The 23,536-nt window shown below is 40.2% G+C and overlaps 1 protein-coding gene across 1 annotated transcript in view; it reads right to left on the reverse strand.

The window, feature by feature from the left end:
- Positions 1 to 2,084: 2,084 nt before the first annotated feature.
- LOC120879810 (cytochrome P450 3A24-like) overlaps positions 2,085 to 23,536 on the reverse strand; it is a 66,971-nt gene continuing 45,519 nt past the window's right edge. The window contains exons 9-14 of the mRNA XM_040262811.1: positions 18,440 to 18,567; positions 17,299 to 17,365; positions 10,845 to 11,005; positions 7,425 to 7,651; positions 4,897 to 5,059; positions 2,085 to 2,298 (exon numbers count right to left, since the gene is read on the reverse strand). Of these exons, the coding sequence (XP_040118745.1) occupies positions 2,203 to 2,298; positions 4,897 to 5,059; positions 7,425 to 7,651; positions 10,845 to 11,005; positions 17,299 to 17,365; positions 18,440 to 18,567 (842 nt within the window). The 3' untranslated portion in view covers positions 2,085 to 2,202. The remainder of the gene's footprint in view (positions 2,299 to 4,896; positions 5,060 to 7,424; positions 7,652 to 10,844; positions 11,006 to 17,298; positions 17,366 to 18,439; positions 18,568 to 23,536) is intronic.

The raw sequence follows: 23,536 nt of genomic DNA on the forward strand, positions 1-23,536 counted from the left end.
AGGACTGGTGTTTTGGAGTTAGTTCTAGGTCTAGTCTTATAGGTCTTCATAGAACATTCAACTTCAGATTCTTTGGCATTAGTGGTTGGGTCAGAGACTTGGATTACTGTGATACTGAATGATTTGCCTTGGAAATGAACTGAAATAATTCCACCGTTTTTCCAGTGGTCATGTATGGATGTGAGAGTTGGACTGTGAAGAAAGCTGAGCACCAAAGAACTGATGCTTTTGAACTGTGGTGTTGGAGAAGACTCTTGAGAGTCCCTTGGACTGCAAGGAGATCCAACCAGTCCATCCTAAAGAAGATAGGTCCTGGGTATTCTCTGGAAAGACTGATGCTAAAGCTGAAACTCCAGTACTTTGGCCACCTCATGTGAAGAATTGACTCATTGGAAAAGACTCTGATGCTGGGAGGGATTGGGGACAACAGAGGATGAGATGGCTGGATGGCATCACTGACTCAATGGATGTGAGTGTGAGTGAACTCCGGGAGTTGGTGATGGACAAGGAGGCCTGGTGTGCTGCAATTCATGGGGTTGCAAAGAGTCGGACATGACTGGGCGACTGAACTGAACTGAAGGCATTCTTGCCCACAGTAGTAGATACAATGATCATCTGAATTAAATTTGCCCATTCCTGTCCACTTTAGTTCACTGATTCCTAAAATGTTGATGTTTACTCTTGCCATCTCCTGTTTGACCACTTTCAATTTACCTTGATTCATGGATCTAACATTCCAGGTTCCTGTGCAATATTGTTCTTTACAGCATTGGACTTTACTTCCACCACCAAACACATACACAACTGGGTGTTATTTCTGCTTTTGCTCAGCCTCTTCATTCTTTCTGGAGCTATTTCTCTGCTCTTCTACAGTAGCATTATCCATAATATATTTATTTACTTGATCAATCCCCCTTTATGTAGCTATTTCCACTCAAACCCCTTTCTACTCATGGTGCCCTCCTCATCCTCCTCAGACCTCCACACCCTATTCAGGCTCTGGCTGCCCTGGCCAGGCCACTCTTCAGGGTGGACACTCCTTTCTCCTAACCTATGTTCCCACACCCTTGCCAGGCTGCTGTTTCTGTGGATACTTTCCCCACTCTATGCAGTCTCCAACTCGGAGCCACTGAGCCCCCTTTCTCTGCCCACACCCGGGAGGGTAAGGCTGTCAGCCTTCTGTGTGCCCCCAATGGCTTTACGACTGGACTATCCAGGAAATCCCTAGCAAGGAAGGGGTTGTGGATGGGAGGGGCAGAAAAGGGAAAGGAAGGGCTGTGTGCAGCTTCTGATATCAACTGAAACTGACCAGTGACTGTAGCCTTTCTCCCCAATCAACTGACCAATCAACCATCTTATAGTCCATGTTCATTGTGTTAAGACAGTTGGGAGTTAAGGGTGGAAAACAAAGATGCTTCAAGAAAATCTGTTTCCTGCCTTCCAGAAATATCAGGGGAGATGGGATGAAAAGTTTTAATCAAAGCTAATAGTATATGTCTGTCTGTTGTTATATAAAATATGTGTTCAAAAAACATAGAGTTAAACTATGAACATACTCTGTAAGAAATGGGCAAAATCACTGTGGATTAATTCTTACCTATGTAACATATCAAAGAGCAGTTTTGAAAAAGGTCCCACCCACCAGGGATTGCGACGGTCAAAAGTGTTTGGTCACTGGCTCTCCCTGATTCCATTGTACACATTCCCCCTAAAGTGCAGGATGTATGAAAAGTATCAAATAATACTTTTGTAAAGAGCTGTTTATAGAGCTGCTCAATAGAATATTAGATTTGGAATATATAAAATAAAACCTGTGATATATAAATAAATGTCAGACCTTTAGTCACCACAATAATTCTTGTTTTCATTAATTTGCTGATAAAACTGCTGAGACATTTTCTTTCCTGATCAGTGCTCTGGAGTAGATGTTACTAATTGCAGGTGGGTAGCGATGGTCCTTTGAGAATCAGATAAGCTGAGGGTACATATCCAGCCCTCATTAGTCACCTCTTTCATGTTACACAATATAAAAAAACACAGACACTGAGAAAGCTAAACAAATGTGCAGATACCCTAGTCATCCAGCAAGTACAATAGAAGAAGCCCGTCTTTATTTCTGAGTTTTACCACAAGGTAAATCAAGCCCCCTGAAATTCTGGGACACAGCTGCTTGAAGAACAAAGCCCCGGTCTCTAGGGAAAGTCAGGCTCCACTTATGGTTCCATCTCTGAGCACAACCTTTAGAACAACAGGTTTTTCCGGCCTTAAAAGTCCTTGGCTGCTTATCTTCAAGGGGATCTGCAACAGTCAAGAGAACCAGTGAATGAACCCCCGCCAACAAGAGAAGCAAATAGTCAAGATGCAGTTCAGACAATAATGCTTTCCAGCAATATACAAGCTACTGTAGCATCGTGTATCTTTTACCTTTTTTAAACTACCAATTCAATGTGTTCAACAACTGTAGGGAGGGGCAAGCTGCCAATATTTCCTTGATTCAATTTTAATAGATTATGACTTTCAGAAAATTGGTCTGTTTAATGTGTTATAAAATATATGGGCACAAAGTCAGAAAGTACTCCCTTATTACTCACTTAAAATTTTTTTAAATTCCAATTTATTGAGATATAAATGATTTATGGTATAAATATTTGACTTACATATATAATGAAATTACAGCCACAATAAGTTTAGTTAACATCCATCAACTCATAGAGATAGAAAAATAAAAAATAATATTTTTCTCTCATGAGCACTTTTAGGATCTATTCTCTTCTACTACATAAAAATGTCTATGATTTTATGTTAAAATTTATGCCTAAAATTTCATACTTTTATTTTAATTATATTAAAAATGTCTATAAACTATAATCATCATGTTTTATGTGATATCCCTGTACTTATTTATCTATAACCAGAAGTTTGTACCTTTTGATCACTTGCATCCAGTTTCCCTTCTTTATCTTTGATTCTGTGTACTTACTCTGTAAGTTATGTCAAGACTGGATAGTGAAAGCATTCATTCATCATTCACTGCACAAAAATATCAACTGAGCACTATGCCTATGAAGCATTATGCCTGTTTTTTCAAACATCCTCTGGTTCCAAGTTCAGGGCAAAGGGTGAAGTTCTGATAACCTACATGTTCTGTCTGAGATTTTTAGCCCCTTTCCCAGTCACTCCTTCTGGGTTGGGGGAACCAACAGAGTGACCTAACTTCAGTTGACTGAAGGACAAGCAAGGAGCTGTGGAGGGAGAAGCCCCAGCCCATGGGGTACTGGGTGGAGCTTGCAGGGGCTCCTGCCCTTCCCAGGGGTGCCTGAGGCCCCCTTCCCCCAGGGCTGATTTCCCTGTGTGTACACACTTACAGGACACCCACACAGATGCCTGCAAGTAAAATGGAAACATCTTTATCCTCCTCTTCCCTGAGAAAGACTTCCCTGGTGGCTCAGATGCTAAAGCATCTGCCTACAATGCGGGAGACACAGGTTCAATCCCTGGGTTGGGAAGATCCTCTGGAGAAGGAAATGGCAACCCACTCCAGGACTCTTGCCTGGAAAATTCCATGGATGGAAGAGCATTGTAGGCTACAGTCCATGGGGTCGCAAAGAGTCGGACACGACTGAGCGACTTCACTTTCACTTTCCCTGAGAAAGCTACTCAAAGGGAGGAGCTGCTTATTAAATGTATGACTCCTGGAAATAAGCCTTATTTTAGGGCCATGCTTGAGATGAAAAAATGCCAATTGTTCTGTGTGTGCCTCAGAGAGTGATTCCAGGTCTTGCTATAACTGCAACAAATTGTTATTTTAAACTTTCAAACAGTATGCATTTTCCCTGCATATAGACACACAGACGCACATAAAACAAACAAGAACACAAATGACATTTGATAAATTTTAAAATTCAAACTGTTTCATATTTGTGTCCAAGAGCTCTAATCAACTGCAAGTCACTCTTTAAACATTTGCCCAATGACGTCAAGGCACCACTGAGCGTTTATGAAAGCAATAAAATGAGGGGACAGAGTTAAAGACCTTCTTAGGTATAAAGGAAACAAAGGAACCAAACTAGCTGGTTCAGGGTCAAAGTATTGTTAGGTGGTAGGACCCATGACGCCAGCCTGTGGTACCTGTAAACACAGCAGAGGGGAGAGTGGGCTCTGGCCTGGATGGGCAGGCTGCATGGAGGGGCTCGGGACTAACTGGAACTCGAAGGGGGAGGATGGACTGTAGGGTGGACAGGAAGGACACACAGTCATTCTGAGAATGCGAAGGGAGCCCAGCTGGACGGCAGCAGGATCCCTGGCAGGTGAGGGGCTGTGGGAGCCCTTCCCATCCGGCAGAAATGCTTTCACTCAGGGATCACTGTGGCTGCACAGGAGATCAGTGGGGGTGCCCTCGACACCACACTCTGGGGAAATTATTTTAGAGAGTCTGAGGTGACCTCAGCACCGGGGTATTGCTCCCCAGTAATTTCTTTCTTTATACAAACAGTGGCTGAGAATCGCTGTCAGGAGAGCTTCTGTAAGTTCCCGTGGAGAAGCGCATCAGTGAAAAGTCATGCATGGTCATCTCTGCTCTCACGACTTTGTACATTTTCCTTCCTTCCAGTGGACATGACACCAAATTTTAAAAGTTGCTCAAATTCGCTGGACTTTGTGTAGTCACGTTGTGCTATTGCACTGACTCTAGAGGACCTTTACAGTTGGGTCTTTATGAAGCCACAGACTTAGCCCCCCAAGGATGGCTGGCAATTAAAGGTCACAGATGGCTTCAAACAGATTCTCTGTCTCTAAACTAAACTGTTATTTGAATAGATCACAATCTTATAGACACGGAGAGATACATCTCACTTAAAAAAATTCTCGGTAAAACACTATGCAGAGTGAACTGCTAACCTGTGTTTCTTTACAAGGTTTGAACGAGAAGTTCTGCAGGACTCTGACGACAGCAAGTTTCAGGTTCATGATAGCAAACCTCATGCCAATGCAATTTCGGGGTCCAGTTCCAAAAGGCAGGTAGACGTAAGGATTTATGCTGTCCTTGTTCTTCTTACTGAACCTGGATCCGCAACAGTAGATGAAAAAGTGAATGAAACAGAAAAGTCACAGGAATTCCAGGTCTGAGGTTTTCACTTAAACCCTCAACCAGCAGCATAAGGGAGACTCCTGTGGACAGATGACTGAATCCTGCTGTGGTGATTTTGCTGTGAGAAAGGTAAGCCCCAGGGCCTTCCCATTCCCCGGACCCCACAGGAGCTTTCAGTCCTGGTGAGCAGATGAGATGAAGGATGTTTAAAGAAAATGCATCTTTAAATATGAAATTTACGTTCAGATTGGTGAGATGCTCAGGCTCTGAAAGGCAGTTAGGCAATGAGACTGACTGAAGCAAGAGTGGGTTCCTGCCTCCACGAACACTTACATTGGTCATGTGCTCAGAGACGAAGGAAGCGGGAGAAACGTCTCTGAATGTTTTAATTGTTAGTTTTCAATTGCTTCCCCTTCCCCTCCTCTTGTGTATGTGTGTCTCTTCCTCTCACATACAATGTTGAGGTCACTAGATTTATGTGGGCATATGACTCAACTCTACTCTGGTTCAATAATTTCTGTGCCTGTCATTTCCACAAACCTATAAAGTCCTTGATGGTTAGACCTCTGCTCAATCCAAATTTGACTCCTCAATATTTGAATATATTAAGGAAATATGTGGATTTGGGGTAAGTAATAATGGCATTGTAGTTCTGTGTATTTTAAAGAGTCCCTATTTTGGAGACTATTCTGGAATATTTACAGACAATGCGATTTCAGATGCATGGAGAATTAGTCGAAGGGCATCATGTGAGTCGTGCAGACCTGGCTGATGGCTGTTGAGCAGGAAATGGACATAAACAGATACATTAAACATGATTGATAGATATTTGCCTATAGAATATACAGTGTATATGTTCAAAACTCTTAATAATAGGCTTTAACATTTGGATTTCTCACTCCCTGGCCCAGTCCCTGCCAGGTGAGCACTACCTCTCTGCATGATGGCTGAATGAATCAAAGGGAAGTACAGTGAGTGGTCTCTGGTTTCAGGTTCCTGAGGTTGCAGGAGGGGGAGCTGCTGAACTTGAGAGAGACACTGAGGTTCGCTGGTCCAGGACGGAGGACTTGGCGGACTCTGACTCTTCTTTCAACAATGTTACATGTACAGGTTATGCTAGCACTAGGGACACCAGGGTGAACAAGACACAGTCCCTGCCATCAGGGAGCTTATAGTCAGGGGCTCATAAAGGGCTAGATCCCAGCTAGGGTGCTAAAATCTTCAATCCAAATTTTGCTCACCATAAAATAAATGGGAGAGCATCAGCTCTTCCCAGAGTCCAATCTGTGCCCAAATCAGACCCTGACTCTGAATTCCCAGAAGACAATATTAATCCCTCCAAGGAGAGAGTCTAGACGTCTAGAGACCAGAGGACTTCTCTCCGAAAGGTCACCAAACACTGAGGCAGAAGGGAGCTGCTCAGGTCTGCAGCCACAGACTGAATGAGGGCACCTGTGTCTCCATCCTCACTGAGGCTGCTGGAACCACCTGGGATGAGACCGCTAGGTCCTCAGCCTACAGTCCCACAATAATAATAGAGGAAACAGTAGCCAATGTTTAAAGCAATGGAAATATGGGAATGTTAGTGATGAATTCAAAGAACTAAGGAGAACAGACAGACAGACTTTAAGGAATAAAAACCAATGCACCTAAAATGATATAGCTATTAAGTAAATTAGAGCATATGCAAGATATATAAATATATTTTAAAAACATAGAATGTTGTTTATAGTTTACTGTTAAATAAAGAAAGCAATTGAAAATCAGACTATAGGTAGTGCCATTCCAAGTTTTAACAGTGGGTATATGCATAGAAAAATGTCCACAGGATTTACATTTCACTATTAATGAGACCTATCTTAAGTTATTGGGCTTCCAGGGTGGCTCAGTGGTAAAAAAGCCACTTGCCAATGCACAAGATATGGGTTCAATCCCTGGGTCAGGAATATCTCCTAGAGAAGAAAATGGCAACCCACTCCAGTATTCTTGCCTGGAAAATCCCATGGACAGAGGAGACTGGTGGGACAGTCCATGAGGTTTCAAAGAGTCAGACACAACTTAGTGTCTAAACAACAGCAAAGCTTAAGGTATTGAGAATGTACAGAGCTAAATTTTTTTTCTCTAGTTCACTGTTGGTAAAATTTTTAATTTTAATTATTATTAATTTTAATTATTATTTAATCAAATAATATTCTTGGAATACAAAAAGACATTTAACAATAAAAAGGTATAAAATAAAGCAATTATATAGTCACACATTTGTTAAACATAATGAGAGTCGTTAGAATATGCTCTGAGCACCTGGATCAGGAGGGTCCCCTTCCCTGGGGTCTTGTACCTTTCAGGACGGAACTCCTCAGGCTCTGGCCAGAGCTGTGGGTCTCTGTGAAGCACGGAGATTGGCACCGTCACTGCTGTCCCTTTGGGAATGGACACCCCGTGGATTTCCACATCCTTCTTACAGAGCCTATCAAGTCTAACAGCAATTGGAAACATTCTGAGAGTCTCATTCACCACCATGTCAAGATACTCCATCTGTGCCAGGACATCGTAGGTTGGAGGTGCCTAGGAAGAAAGAAATAGATTTTGATAAGTTAAGATATCAGATTAACCTTCAATTCCATCTATGTAGGCCTATTGAAATGTTAGGAGCGCCAGGGAATAATTTAAATTGGTAAAGAACGTTAGCATTTATAGACATTTTACATGTCCTTTGACCTCTCAGTGCCCATTGAGATGGGCAGTAGCCATGGCAGTGGAAGAACATTGGAACAGTTCTCTAAATAGTTTGTGAAACACCTCAGGTTATCATGGAGTGTATCTTTTCTCTCATGAGAACAAATGTGACCAAGGCTAGGACCCTTACTCTTAAGTGAAATGGGCCACAGTCAGTTTCTTTTTCAGAGTGAGGCCACACATCTCTACCAAGGAAAGAGTGTATAAAAGAGCAAATCCCCTATTCAACATGAAGGTTCTTAGTTGAAGACTCCTGACTGCTCATTCTCTTCATTATACACATACAGTCTGGAAACAATATACGAAAACTCTATAAATAATTGGGGAGAAACAAGTTCCTTTCTAAACCAAATCTGCAAATGAAGAGTATGAGTGAGAACACAATTTCAGATGCAGGCAGGTTACAAGAGGATCAGAACCCCACCATCTCTTAATAAGAAGGGTCTCTTATTATCCCTACAGGTGTGACCCTAAGATCTGAAGGTCTAACAAGCAACTCCAGCCTCATGGTCCAGCTATCTGCACGCCACAAAGAACTCCAGTTTTGGCTGACATCTGAGACCACTGGGGGTAATACATGGCTGTCACATGGGGTTATATTTAAGGGGCAACATTGTGGAGGATAAGAGTGGCTCAAGAGCCAACACCCTGAATCACAGCTTGACTTGATCACCAACAGGTACATGACTAGTGTCTGGAAGTATTTCATCTCCCTGTAGCTCAGGCATCTCATATGTTACATGGAGACAGATGGAGCTGACCCTCCAGAGGGTTGTGTGGCAGAGACACTCACTGCTCACCCAGCATCCATGTAGTCCACATGTTTCCCAGCCCACTTGAAGTTATGGGAAACCAGCTTTGCCAACAGGCTGTGAACTGAGGCAATTATGTCAGTTCAGAGACAAATCAGTTGAAAACCCAGTAAGTAACTCTCGAGTTCCTTATTCCACAGATGACAAGAAGGCCGCATGTTTCAGATAAGGCAATTATAAGATGGTAAATGCTCTGAGTCAGTTTTCCTGAGTGACTCTGTGAAGCAGAGCTGTCCACTCCATCCTCCACTAACAATCCATGTTCAGTGTGTACACATGGGTGATGGAAAACTTTGCTATGAAAGCCCCTGAGATTCCAGGGCTTGTCTGTTACTGAGGCATAAGCTAGCCTCTCCTGACTAGTAAAGAATTTCTTGAAAATTAAACACATTTTTAAATAGAAAGTATTTAGAACAGACATATAAAGTAAGAAGCACATATTAGCCAATAGTACTAGTATTATTAGTATTCTTATAAAAAGGAGAGAATGAATGCCTTAGCTAGCCTTGGTCTGTTAGCAGCCTTTCAATCTTCTTGTAATCAAAAGAATCCCAATATGGGGTTTACCAGAGAAGAAAGTCATTTCTAATTTATGCAGGCCCTACAAAGTATTTGAAGGACCTAGGATTTGAAAGGTCATAAGACTTGTCCAAAACCAGTCAGGTCTCATACTCGTGTCCTCTGTTTCCTACCGTATATCCTTTCTTGTACAGCAGGCTTCACCTAGTCTAAAGTTTACACTGGGCAGCAGACTGAATTAATGGTCCCAACTCTCTGCCATTATTTGTGTCCATTCCCTTCGCCATTACCTCTGTGACACCCTCCCATCCTGACTCAGGTTGGTCAGGTGGCTCACTTTGAGCCAGTGGAATATTGGCTATGTGTGATGCTAGCAGAGTTTTGAAAGTCACCCATGAGATTAGGCCTCTTGCTCAGGACATCTACTGCTGCCCTGAGAAGCAAACAGGTAGAGATTGAGACACGTGAGGAGCATGTGTGGAGCTGAGTCAGTCCAACTGTTAGGGGAAGCACACTGACTGAAACCGCCCATCCTGGCCAGGTGCCATAGTAATCGTTTGCATGAGCTGTTTTATGACAGAAGGTCCTGGTTAGGAACACAGAACTAATAAGCCACCACCAACTGGAACAGTTCAGCAAAGGTCAAAAGGAGACATCACATGTCCAACCACCTCCCCAGAATCCTTCTCTCTGGCATCCATCTTGGCTGAATAAGGGATGTACCACCAGGAAGGACTCTGAGTCAGAATGATTGGCTAAAGACAGCCTGGGAACTAATCCCATCACCATAAAACCCGAGACTGCAAGACTGGCAGAGCTGTTCTCCTGGGTTCCCTTACCCTCCTGCTCTCCACCCGGGTGCCCTTTCCCAATAAAATCTCTTGCTTTGTTAGCACACGTGTCTCCTCGGACAATTCATTTCTGAGTGTTAGACAAGAGCCCAGTTTCGGGCCCTGGAAGGGATACCCCTTCCTGCAACACAACCACTTAGCCAAGGCCAGCCTAGCTCTGCCACAGACCACAGCCCAGACCACAGCAAGTCCAGCCAATATCAACAGATAACTATGCAGACACCATGAACTTGGGCAAACTCTGGGAGACAGTGAGGGGCAGGGAAGCCGGGCGTGCTACAGTCCATGGAGTCACATAGAGTCTGACACAATGTAGTGCCTGAACAACAGATGCAGAGAAATAAATGGTTCCTGCTAGATGCCACTGAAGTTCTGTGCATGTTACTTGGTATTATTCTGATAACTGATACCGCAAGACCAGCACTTTTTCAAAGCGCTTATATTGCTGTGAGTAGCACGAAGTACTTATATTTTCTCCGTTTGCTTTGTATCCTTTAGATCTTTCCTAAATGTGCTGTGCTCAATCACTTAGTCTTCTCTGACCCTTTGCAATCCCATGAACTGTAGCCCACCAGGCTCCTCTGTCCACGGGATTGCCATGGCAAGAACACTAGATTGGGTTGCCATTTCCGACTCCAGGGGATCTTCTCAACCCACGTATCAAACCCGCATCTCCTGCATTGGAAGAAGGATTGGATTTTTTTTTTCCACTGCACCACCTGGGAAAGGAGGTAAATGATTTGATGCTTATGCTTTGGGCAGAAATCTCCTAAGAAGTGGTGAGAAGACAATCATACTAAGGCTTCACTTCCCCACCTCTCTCTGGGTATCATCACTCACCTTATTGGGGAAAGTTGTATCAATCTCCTCCTGCAGCTTCTGCTGGACATCAGGGTGAGTGGCCAAAATATACAGAAGGAAGGAAAGAGTACTGCTAGTGGTCTCATAGCCAGCAAAAATAAAGATAATACTTTGGGCCATGAGTTCTTGGTCAGAGAGAGCTAAAAAAAAAAAAAGTAAAGACATTTTAGGTAAAGCCATAGCTTAAATGATGAGACATTCCAGTGAAACTCCCAACCCCCTAGGGAAAATCATGTAAAAGTAATTCAGAATCAAACTGAGAGTGATTTCCACCCTGTGTCTGCCTCACAGAGCCAAGAAAAAGCCAAGAATGGTCTTGATCCAGTTTTTTCCAAGTCTCTACTATTCTTGGCCCTCTGTTCCTGGCAATGCCACCCCCCACCAACACAGCTGGGTAATTTCAAGAGACAGTACTTCTGTCTAACATCTACAGTGTTATCATTGTGTCCTTTAGAGAACTGTAAAAGAACTTTAGCTCCAAGTAAAATGGAGCAGAATTTCCTTCTAGAATATTTTAAATTATTTTAGTTAAGGCACAGCTTGATTTTTTTTTTTGAAGGATACAATAATAAAGCTACATGGTCAGTTCAGTTCAATCGCTTAATCATGTCTGACTCTTTGCAATCCCATGGACTGCAGCACACCAGGCCTCCCTGTCCATCACCAACTCCTGGAGCTTGCTCAAACTCATGCCCATCAATGCTCTGTCGTCCCCTTCTCCTGCCTTCAATCTTTCCCAGCATCAGGGTCTTTTCTAAAGAGTCAGTTCTTTGCATCAGGTGGCCAATATATTGGAGCTTCAGCTTCAGCATCAGTCCTTTCAACGAATATTCAGGACTGATTTCCTTTAGGATGGACTGGTTTGATCTCACTGCAGTCCAAGGGACTCTCAAGAGTCTCCTCCAACACCACAGTTCAAAAGCATCAATTCTTCGGTGCTCAGCTTTCTTTATAGTCCAACTCTCACATCCATACCTGACTACTGGAAAAACCATAGCTTTGACTAGATGGACCTTTGTTGGTAAAGTAATGTCTCTGCTTTTTAATATGCTGTCTAGGTTGGTCATAGCTTTTCTTCCAAGGTGCAAGCGTCTTTTAATTTCATGGCTGCAGTCACCATCTGCAGTGATTCTGGAGCCAAGAAAATAAAGTCTCTCACTGTTTCCATTGTTTCTATTTGCCATGAAGTGATGGGTCTAAATGTCATGATCTTCATTTTTTGAATGTTGAGTTTTAAGACAGCTTTTTCACTCCTCTTTTACTTTTTTCAAGAGGTTCTTTAGTTTCTCTTCACTTTCTGCCACAAGGGTGGTGTCATCTGCATATCTGAGGTTACTGAGATTCCTCCCAGCAATCCTGATTTCAGCTTATGCTTCATCCAGCCCGGCATTTCGCATGATGTACTCTGCATAAAAGTTAAATAAGCAGGGTGACAAAATACAGCTGTGATATACTCCTTTCTCAGTTTGGAACCAGTCTGTTGTTCCATGTCCAGTTCTAACTGTTGCTTCTTGACCTGCATACAGATTTCTCAGGAGACAGGTCAGGTGGTCTGGTAATTCCAATCTCTTTAAGAATTTTCCACAGTTTGTTATGATCCACACACACAGTCAAAGGCTTTGGTGTAGTCAATAAAGCAGATGTTTTTCTGGAACTCTCTAGCTTTTTCTATGATCCAACAGATGATGGCAATTTGATTTCTGGTTCCTCTGCCCTTTCTAAATCCAGCTTGAACATCTGGAAGTTCACAATTCATGTACAGTTGAAGCCTCACTTGGAGAATTTTGAGCATTACTTTGCTAGCATGTGAGATGAGTGCAATTGTGCAGTAGTTTGAGCACTCTTTGGCATTGCCTTTCTTTGGGATTGGAAGGAAAACTGACCTTTTCCAGTCCTGTGGCCACTGCTGAGTTTTCCAAATTTGCTGGCATATTGAGTGCATCATTTTAATAGCATAATCTTTGAGGATTTGAAATAGCTCAACTAGAATTCTGTCATTTCCACTAGCTTTGTTCATAGTGATGTTTCCGAAGGCCCACTTGATATCACACTCTAGGATGTCTGGTTCCTGGTGAGTGATCTCGCCATCGTGGTTATCTGGGTCTAGAAAATCTTTTTTTGTATAGTTCTTCGGTGTATTCTTGACACCTCTTCTTAATATCTTCTTTTTTTCTGTTAGGTCCATGCCATTTCTTCCCTTTATTGTGCCCATCTTTGCCTGAAATATTCCCTAGTATCCCTAATTTTCTTGAAGAGGTCTCTAGCCTTTCCCATTCTATTGTTTTCCTCTATTTCAGTGTCATATCTTTTTGCTTTTTCATACTGTTAATGGAGTTCTCAAGGCAAGAATACTGAAGTGGTTTGCCATTCCCTTTTCCAGTCAGACCATATGGTCAGTTCAGTTCAGTTCAGTTACTCAGTGGTGTCTGACTCTTTGTGATCCCATGAACTGCAGCACACCAGGCCTCCCTGTCCATCACGAACTTCCGGAGTTCACTCAAACTCACGTGCATTGAGTTGGTGATGCCATCCAGCCATCTCATCCTTGGTCGTTCCCTTCCCCTCCTGCCCCCAATCCCTCCCAGCATCAGAGTCTTTTCCAATGAGTCAACTCTTTTCATGATGTGGCCAAAGTATTGGAGTTTCAGCTTTAGCATCAGTCCTTCCAAAGTACACCCAGGACCTATCTCCTTTAGGATGGACTGGCTGGATCTCCTTGCAGTCCAAGGGACTCTCAAGAGTCTTCTCCAACACCACAGTTCAAAAGCATCAATTCTTCGGTGCTCAGCTTTCTTCACAGTCCAACTCTCACATCCATACATGACCACAGGAAAAACCATAGCCTTGACTAGACAGACCTTTGTCGGCAAAGTAATGTCTCTGCTTTTCAATATGCCATCTAGGTTGATCATAACTTTCCTTCCAAGGAGTAAGCATCTTTTAATTTCATGGCTGCGATCACCATCTGCAGTGATTTTGGAGCCCCCCAAAATAAGGTCTGACACTTCCACTGTTTCCCCATCTATTTCCCATGAAGTGATGGGACCAGATGCCATGATCTTCGTTTTTTGAATGTTGAGCTTTAAGCCAACTTTTTCACTCTCCTCTTTCACTCTCATCAAGAGGCTTTTTAGTTCCTCTTCACTTTCTGTCATAAGGGTGGTGTCATCTGCATATCTGAGGTTATTGATATTTCTCCTGGCAATCTTGATTCCAGCTTGTGCTTCTTCCAGCCCAGCGTTTCTCATGATGTACTCTGCATATAAGTTAAATAAGCAGGGTGACAATATACAGCCTTGACATACTCCTTTTCCTATTTGGAACCAGTCTGTTGTTCCGTGTCCAGTTCTAACTGTTGCTTCCTGACCTGCATATAGGTTTCTCAAGAGGCAGGTCAGGTGGTCTGGTATTCCCATCTCTTTCAGAGTTTTCCACAGTTTATTGTGATCCTCACAGTCAAAGGCTTTGGCATAGTCAATACAGACGAAATAGATGTTTTTCTGGAACTCTCTTTCTTTTTCCAAGATCCAGCAGACGTTGGTAATTTGATATCTGCCTTTTCTAAAACCAGCTTGAACATCTGGAAGTTCACGGTTCACGTATTGCTGAAGCCTGGCTTGGAGAATTTTGAGCCTTACTTTACTAGCGTGTGAGATGAGTGCAATTGTGCAGTAGTTTGAGCATTCTCTGGCATTGTCTTTCTTTGGGATACCATATGGTAGGGGAAATTAAATTATATTTTATCAAAACTTGTTTATAGGAACATAACAGTACAATATGGGCTACAGATAAACTCTTGCAACCGAAAGTGTGGTCCATGGACCAGCAGCATGAGCAGGATTTGGAAGCCTAATACAAATTCAGATTTTCAAATCCCATCCTATAACTATGGATACAACATCTGAACTTTCATGAGATGTGGAGATGTATGTGTACAATGTAGCCTGAGAAGCATGGATTATGCCCTTGAGAGGCATCAGGTAATACAAGACCTGGGGCACATGTCTTCAAGGGGATGTTCGAGATACATATAGAAGCTACAGAAATCAACAAAAATCTTGAAGAGTTGTGATGATTCTAGGCTAATCATTCACATTAAAATAGCAAAAGAAAGAATGCATCCATGGAAGGATATAGCCCAATGTGAAAATTAGAAAAATAAGATCCAGAGAGTAGAATTAGCAATGCTGATTCATTCTAGCCTGAAGGTCATCCTCTAAGTACACATCCCCTCTCTCTGCACTTCTTTATGCTTATCAAACAGCCCTGTGATTATACACTAGTCTCCAATTTTATTTTCTCCAAAGAGACAAAGCATGCTCAGGCTCTCAGCTATTTGATGGGTGTAGTAGGACCTTTGTTACTTAGAGTACTCAACTCTGTGTGGTACCTGTTCCAACCAAGAAATAAATAATAAAAGTAATATAAAATGAGTGTAATAAAGGTCTACAAGATTGTAGATGATGATATCTCCAATGATGATATCTGTGATGCTATTGTGGATAAATTCAACCATCAAATTCTTTCCCCAGTTAACATAAACTCCATAATACTCAAAGTCTAGAGTTGTGCTGTCTAATATGTGACTATTCAAATTTTAATTGATTAAAATGAAATACAATTTAGCATTCAGGTTCCTGGGGCACTGGCCACATGTCATGTCCTCAGGAGATACTGACATCTAGTGATTACTATATTGAACTGAACAGATATAGATTATTTCCTTCATCACAGGAAGTTGTATTGAATCATGTACTTAAAGAAATGATAGATGATAATAGATAGATAGATAGAATGATAAAAGTAGGTGTCCACACAGTTATAAATATATTTAGAGTGTGCTGAAGTAGCTTTATACCTGCTTTCAAGAACCAATTTTATAAAATTCCAGACTTTGTGAGATGGTTATCAATCCATGGATGGCTTCAAATTAACGTTTTAGGAGTATTCCTGTAATGGAATTAAAGCACACCAGGGTCTTTTTGTGTGAGAGAGAGAGCTGATTCACATCAGTGTTTTGGAGTAGATACAGACATCTTTTTTTTTTTTTAATTTTTACATTACTGTGTAAAAATAGTTGATGTTCTGAAATTGTCCACTGAGAGGATCTGGAAGCAAAACAAACAAACAAAAAACCTTGGTAGCAATGAGCATTCCTAGAACCCAGATTTTGGATTCTAAACACCATTTCTCAGTAGACGGAACCTGAACTTCTTAGAGAAATGGCTTATTCCAGGGGATATAGAAGAGAAAGCTGGAATGCCTTGCATTAGCAAGTGAGGAAGTTCTTGGAAAATGATAAATGAAAAGGATACAGGATACTCTGTATACAACAGTGGTAGACACACATCACTATACATTTATCAAAAGCCATAGAATGTACAATGCCAAGATTGGACCCAGGTGTGAACTATTGTCTTTGGGTGATAATAATGTATCAGTTTAGGTTCATTGATTATAACAAGTGTATCACTCCAGTATGGAGTTCTGATTTGAGGAAGGCTATATATAGGTGGGGGGCAGAATGTATATTGGGAAACTTTATTCTTCCCTCAGTTTTGTTTTTTAATTTCTGCTAAAAAATAGCCTATTGAAAAAATTTTTCAGGAGAAAAAAGTAATATATATATATATATATAGGAGCCCACTTGAAAGGGGTCCAGTGGATAAACCTGAGAGAATTTGAAAATCAAAATGAAGAGTAATATGAGAGAGTAAGTTAGCTGTACATGAGATATACTGATATAAATAAATAAATGACTGGGGGAGAATGGAGAGCTCTCCCTATGAAAGAACATCAGCTCATAAATACAGAAGAATGATGGGTTTAGAAAGACAACATGTAATCATAATAACAACGGTTTCAGTCAAAAACCATTCATGAATGATAAAACCAGTGGGTGACAATTGGAAGAGGAACAGAATATTTACAGTCACAAAGGCTTCTCCCAGAAGTTATGTGTTAATAACAAAGTGGAGTGGGAATTACACTTAACAGTAGAATAAGCTGGTGAACACAAGTTTAAAAGTATTTCAAGTTAAGGTCACTAACACTGGGGCAATGTGCCCCCTGATGAATGAAGGGATGAAGCCTTGATGCAAATATTCAGACAGAGGTTCTGACTTGGTGGTTCTGGAGGAGTCTGAGAACTGATATCGGAACCAAGCTCCCCAAAGGTTCAGCTGTAGTGATCCATTTCATAACTGACTTCTGCGCATGACATCCTTGTTATACTTGCCCTTTGAGCTCTGAACAAAGTTGTGCCTGCAAACTTCTAGGAAGTACCATGGTCTACTCTTTCTTTCTGCACAAGTGTCTTTCTTCAATTTGGCAGAAATTCCCATCTGCCTGGAAAACTTCCTGCACATTTTCAGAACTGCCCTCTACCTCTGTGTTTCCCCACTGTGGCCCCTCTGAAGCTCTCCTTGGTTACCTTTATGATTGTCTGTTTCTTTGAAATTCTGGGAGTTAATCATCAGCTGAAGAAAGTCCACACGCGGCTGTAAGCAGAAAGAAATTTCTATGAAAGAAAGTTACTTGTGAAGTCACAGACAAATCAGGAGTGCAGTATTTAACCTCTTTCCTGAGAGTATGGCCCCTTAAAGAGCAGAAGTCTGACTAGTATTGCCTGAGTCCTCAGTGAACTAAATTCACCTACACACCTTGGAAAACATGATGTTTCCCAGACAGAAACCCAGCCATCAATCCAACTGCTTTCTGGTCCTCACTCTCTCCGACCTTTGGTTTCTCTGTCTTTTGAAACAGCTTTTTTTGCCAAAGAGTTGCCTGTTGTCTCTCCTGTCACACTTGTTTGTTTAGGAAAAGTCCATGATTTTGTTCCTTTTTTTCCTTCCAATTTTAATTCTTAATGAATGATCACACAAATTAATCCCCTCACATTTGCAAAGTTCATTGGCAATGTTTTTGGAAGCATGTTCAATGCCTTGACCCTCTCAAAACCTCATACAATCTTCAGTGACATCTTGGGTACAAAACCCTTGTCCCCCTGACCTGCAGACATCCTTGTGCTGGCCTCCAGTCTTCATGGAGGCAAACCTGGGTTAATGAGCTTGCAGCCTCATGGCCCATGCCAGACTAGGAGAGGGCTCCAATTTAACACAGAATTCACTCCACCAACTGCCTGATGGGGCTTTCCATTCATTGCACAATCTATAAAATAGGAGTCTTGGAATCAAAGTGATTCTTTACCAGTATAACATATGGGGAAATTATAATATTGGTAAAATCATTCTCAAATAGTAATTGTTATCCTTTAACAGTTTATTGAATGGAGGTGATAAAACTTTTATCTCAACAATATTTATGCAATGACACACTAATATACATGTCTACTATTAAATTTAAACATCACTCTCTGGCTCATTTTCTTATTTCTTCCCCAACCTCCACCTTCCTCATCCCTCCAAAATTATATATTAATAACTTCCCAGTTCTAAAATCTATATTTTTCTTCCTAATTAAAAAAAATGCAGAGAAGTACACAAATCATATGTGTACAGGTTAACAAAATTTCAAAACGTGACCACCCTCATGTAACCACCACCAGATTTTACCTTTTGATTATCCTTGAGGCGACTTTCTTTTATCCTTTTTACAGATTTTGTCAAAAAATTCAGAGCACTTTTTGGAAATATGGTGATATTTAATACTTCAAGGATTGGGATAATGAATGGAAAGAGTACTGTAGTGAGAAGATAAAAGAAAAGCACAGTGAAAATTCAAAAATTACACAGCAAGTATAATTTTGTCTATCAGTCAGGAAAGATACCAGGGTCAGATACCAGAATCACCCCCTCTATGACCTTTGCTCAGACTTCCTAGCCAATGACTGAGCAAGGCCAAGTCCACTTACAGAGGCCATCACTATGGTAGTGAGATCAGTGGTCCCTTCTGACTTTTGGAATGATCAAGGAAACAGAATTACATTTCTGAACTTCATAGTCTTTTATCATTGGATTAGAGTCTCTTTGGATAAACCACACTAAAGTCTGCTACTCTAATTAACCATTTCCTGCAAAAAAACAACTCAAGATATAAATAAACCAGTGTATATCTTTCAATCACAATGGAATTAAATTAAAAGTCAATAATAAAATTGGGAAACTCACAAATATATGGAAATTAAGCAATACATGGAAATTAAACAATACACTCCTAAATAACTGAAGAGTAGTATACTATATCTAAAATACAACCAGAAATTACTTTGAGATAAATAAAAATGAAGCCATTACTTACCAAAATGAATGGGATGTAGGAAAAACAGTGCTCATGGAAAAGTTTAAGGCTATAAATGTCTACTTTTAAAAAGAACAAAAATCTCAACTCATGAACCTAACTTTCCACCCTAACTCAGTGAAAGAAGAGCAAACTAAACCTAAAGCTAGAACAAAGAAGAAAGTAATAAAGACAAGAGCAGAAACTAATGAAATAGGGAATAAAAACGATACAGAAATTCAATGAAACCAAAAGCTGATTCTTTGAAAAGAACTTTTAAGTTAGATTGACCACAAAATAAAAAAGAGAGAGGAAAAAAGCTCAAATGTCTAGCATCACAACAACAGAGGAGAAGTTAATATTGACATTAAAGTGAGAAAGAACATAATGGAATACAAGGAACAATGTTCATCAATAAATTAGATAAGTTAGAGGAAGTACACAAATTCCTTAAAAGACATGAAGTACAGAAACTAACTCAAAAAGAAACAGACAATCTGAATTTCTCTATTTTAAATGGTTGAACAGGAAGATTGATTCCTCTGATTCCACACTTCTTTCTCAACATTACTTTGGCTATTCAGGGTCTTTTGTGTTTCCATACAAATTGTGAAATTATTTGTTCTAGTTCTGTGAAAAATAGCGTTGGTAGTTTGATAAGGATTGTGTTGAATCTATAGATTGCTTTGGGTAGTATACTCATTTTTATTATATTGATTCTTCCAATCCAAGAACGTGGTATATTTCTCCCTCTATTTGTGTCATCTCTGATTTCTTTCATCAGTGTTTTATAGTTTTCTGTATATCTCTTGTTTCTTTTGGTAAATTTATTCCTAAGTATTTTATTATTTTCATTGCAATGGTGAATGGGATTGTTTCCTTAATTTCTCTTTCTGATCTTTCATTGTTAGTGTATAGGAATGCAAGGGATTTCTTTTTTTTCCAGCATGAACATATAAGCATTTATTTGTTGATTATAAAAATGAAAACCTGGAATTAAAATCTATACTTACAAATGTTATAACAGAGAACAACTAGCTGTATACAGGAATATTATAAAGCATGACTGATAATATTACTTCAGTAATAATGGTGTGGTCTTCTTGTAGTTTATGGAATAATGGTAGAGCCTAAGGTCCAATCCTTTTAAAGTTTATTTTTTCTTTTTTCTATAATTGTGCTTCTATTTCTTAATATACTACTGATTCTGAGAGCTTTACCTGACAGCCATTAAAAATGATATAATTTAGTCTTCCACATTACTCTGAAACCTAAATTGGAAACACATATTTCCTAAAAAGCAATTACATATTTCAGTGCTTATTATACTTGCTCTACATATATTATAAAAGTTGAGTGCTTTATGTTAGAGAAGTTAATCTGAAATCATTCTTAGTTAAATTCATCATTCTCTGTCCTTGTTAGAACAAGTAAAATGAAATGGTAGGAACATTAAAGGTGGAGCATTGTTATTATATGTTTGGCAAACTATGAAAATTAACATTTGAAAAGTACTTCACTGTGTTGAGTTTTATTATTGTTTAGCTATAATAAAGGTGGAAATGTGAAAATATTCCAGATGGTTATATATTTTTTTCTTTTCTAAAAAATTAATTTATTTATTTTAATTAGAGGTTAATTAATGGCACCCCACTCCAGTACTTTTGCCTGGAAAATCCCCATGGATGGAGGAGCCTGGTAGGCTGCAGTCCATGGGGTCGCTAAGAGTTGGACATGACTGAGCGACTTCCCTTTCACTTTTCACTTTCATGCACTGGAGAAGGAAATGGCAACCCACTCCAGTGTTCTTGCCTGGAGAATCCCAGGAACGGGGGAGCCTAGTGGGCTGCCATCTATGGGGTTGCACAGAGTCAGACACAACTGAAGTGACTTAGCAGTAGCAGCACTTTACTATATTGTAGTTGTTTTTGCCATACATTGACATGAATCAGCCATAGGTGTACATGTGTTTCCCACCCTGAGCTCCCCACCCACCTCCCTCCCCATCCCACCCCTCAGGATCATCCCAGTAGACCAGCCCTGAGCACTCTGTCTCATGTGTTGAACCTGGACTGGCGATCTGTTTCACATATGATAATATACATGTTTCAATGCTATTCTCTCAAATCATCCCACCCTCACCTTCTCCCACAGAGTCCAAAAGTCTGTTCTATACATCTGTGTCTCTTTTGCTGCCTCGCATATAGGGTCATTGACACCATCTTTCTAAATTCCGTATATATATGCATTAATATACTGTATTGGTGTTTTTCTTTCTGACTTACTTCACTCTGTATAATAGGCTCCAGTTTCATCTATCTCATTAGAACTGATTCAAATACATTCTTTTTAATAGCTGAGTAATAGGAATGCAAGGGATTTCTGTGTATTAATTTTATATCCTGCAACTTTACTATATTCATTGATTAACTCTAGTACTTTTCTGATGGTATCTTTAGGGTTTTCTATGTAGAGGGTCATGTCATCTGCCAACAGTGAGAGTTGTACTTTTTCTTTTCCAGTCTGGATTCCTTTTATCTCTTTTTCTCTGATTCCTGTTGCTAGGACTTTCAAAACTATGTTGAATAGTAGTGGTAAGAGGGGGAACCCTTGTCTTGTTCCTGATTTTAGAGGAAATGCTTTCAAAGCAATCTTGAGAAAGAAGAATGGAACTGGAGGAATCAACATTCCTGACTTCAAACTATACTACAAAGCTACAGTCATCAAGACAGTATGGTACTGGCACAAAGACAGAAATATAGATGAACTGAACAAAATAGAAAGTCTAGAGACAAATCCATGTACCTATAGACACATTATCTTTGACAAAGGAGACAAAAATATACAATGGAGAAAAGTCAGTCTCTTCAAGTGGTGTTGGGAAAACTGGTCAACTACATGTAAAAGAATGAAACTAGAACACTTTCTAACACTATACATAAAAATAAGATGGATTAAGCCTAGACCAGAAACTATAAAACTCCTAGAAGAAAATTCAGGCAGAACACAGTCTGACATAAATCACATCAAGATCCTCTATGATCTACCTCCCAGAGTAATGGAAATAAAAACTAAAATAAATGAATGAGATCTAATTAAACTTAAAAGCTTTTGCACAGTGAAGGAAACTACAAGCAAGGTGAAAAGACAGCCCTCAGAATGGGAGAAAACAATAGCAAACAAAACAACTGACAAAGAATTAATTTCCAAAATATATATAAGCAGCTCATGCAGTTCAATATCAGAAAAATAAACACCCAATCAAAAAGTGCACAATAGACCTGAACAGACTTTTTATCCAAAGAAGACACACAGATGGCTAATAAACACATGAAAAGATGTTCAATTTCACACATTATTAGAGAAATGCAAATAAAAACCACACTCACACTAGTGTATCATCTCCTACTAGTCAGAATGGCCATCATCAAAATGTTTACAAACAATAAATGCCAGAGAGGGTGTGGAGAAAAGGGAAACCTCTTACATGGTTGGTGAGAATGCAAACTGGTACAGCCACTGTAGAGAACAGTGTGGAGATTCCTTAAGAACCTGGGTATAAAACTGCCATATGACCCAGCAAACCCACTGCTGGGCATACACCCCAAGGAATCCAGAACTGAAATAGACACATATACCCAATGTACTGCTGCACTATTGACAATAGCTAGGACATGGAAGCAACCTAGATGTCCATTGGCAGAAGAACAGATAAGCAAGTCACAGTACATATATACAATGGAATATTACTCAGTTATAAAAAAGGAATACATTTGAGTCAGTTCTAGGGAGATGGATGAACCTGGAGCCTATCATACACAGTGAAGTAAGTCAGAAAGAAAAGACAAATACTGTATATTAATGCATATATATTGAATTTAGAAAGATGGTACCAATGATCCTACTGCAGCACAGCAAAGAGACACAGATCTAAAATGAAGACTTTTGGACTCAGTGGGAAAAGGCGAGGGTGGGATGATTTGAGAGAACAGCAATGAAACATGTACATTACCATATGTAAAATAGATGACCAGTGCGAGTTCAATGCATGAAACAGGGAACCCAAAGCCAGTACTTGGGGATAATCCAGAGGGACATAGCGGGAGGGAGGTGGGAGGGGGTTCAGCATGGAGGGGACACATGTATATCCGTGGCCGATTCAAGTTGATGTATGGCAAAAACCATCACAATATTGTAAAGCATTTATCTTCCAATTAAAATAAATTAATTAATTGGAAAATTTATTAAAAAGAAACTACTCAAAAAGAAAGAGACAATGTGAATAGACCTATAAGAAATACAAAGTTTGATTTGATAATCAAGAAACAACCCAATTTGACAATGAAAAGCTTAGGTCCAGATGGCTTTAATGCTGAATACTACTCAAATAATTACAGAATTAATACCAAATTTTCACTAACTCATCCAGCAAA

This window comes from Oryx dammah, unplaced genomic scaffold (assembly GCF_014754425.2).
Source record: "Oryx dammah isolate SB20612 unplaced genomic scaffold, SCBI_Odam_1.1 HiC_scaffold_2, whole genome shotgun sequence".
NCBI classification, from domain to species: domain Eukaryota; kingdom Metazoa; phylum Chordata; class Mammalia; order Artiodactyla; family Bovidae; genus Oryx; species Oryx dammah.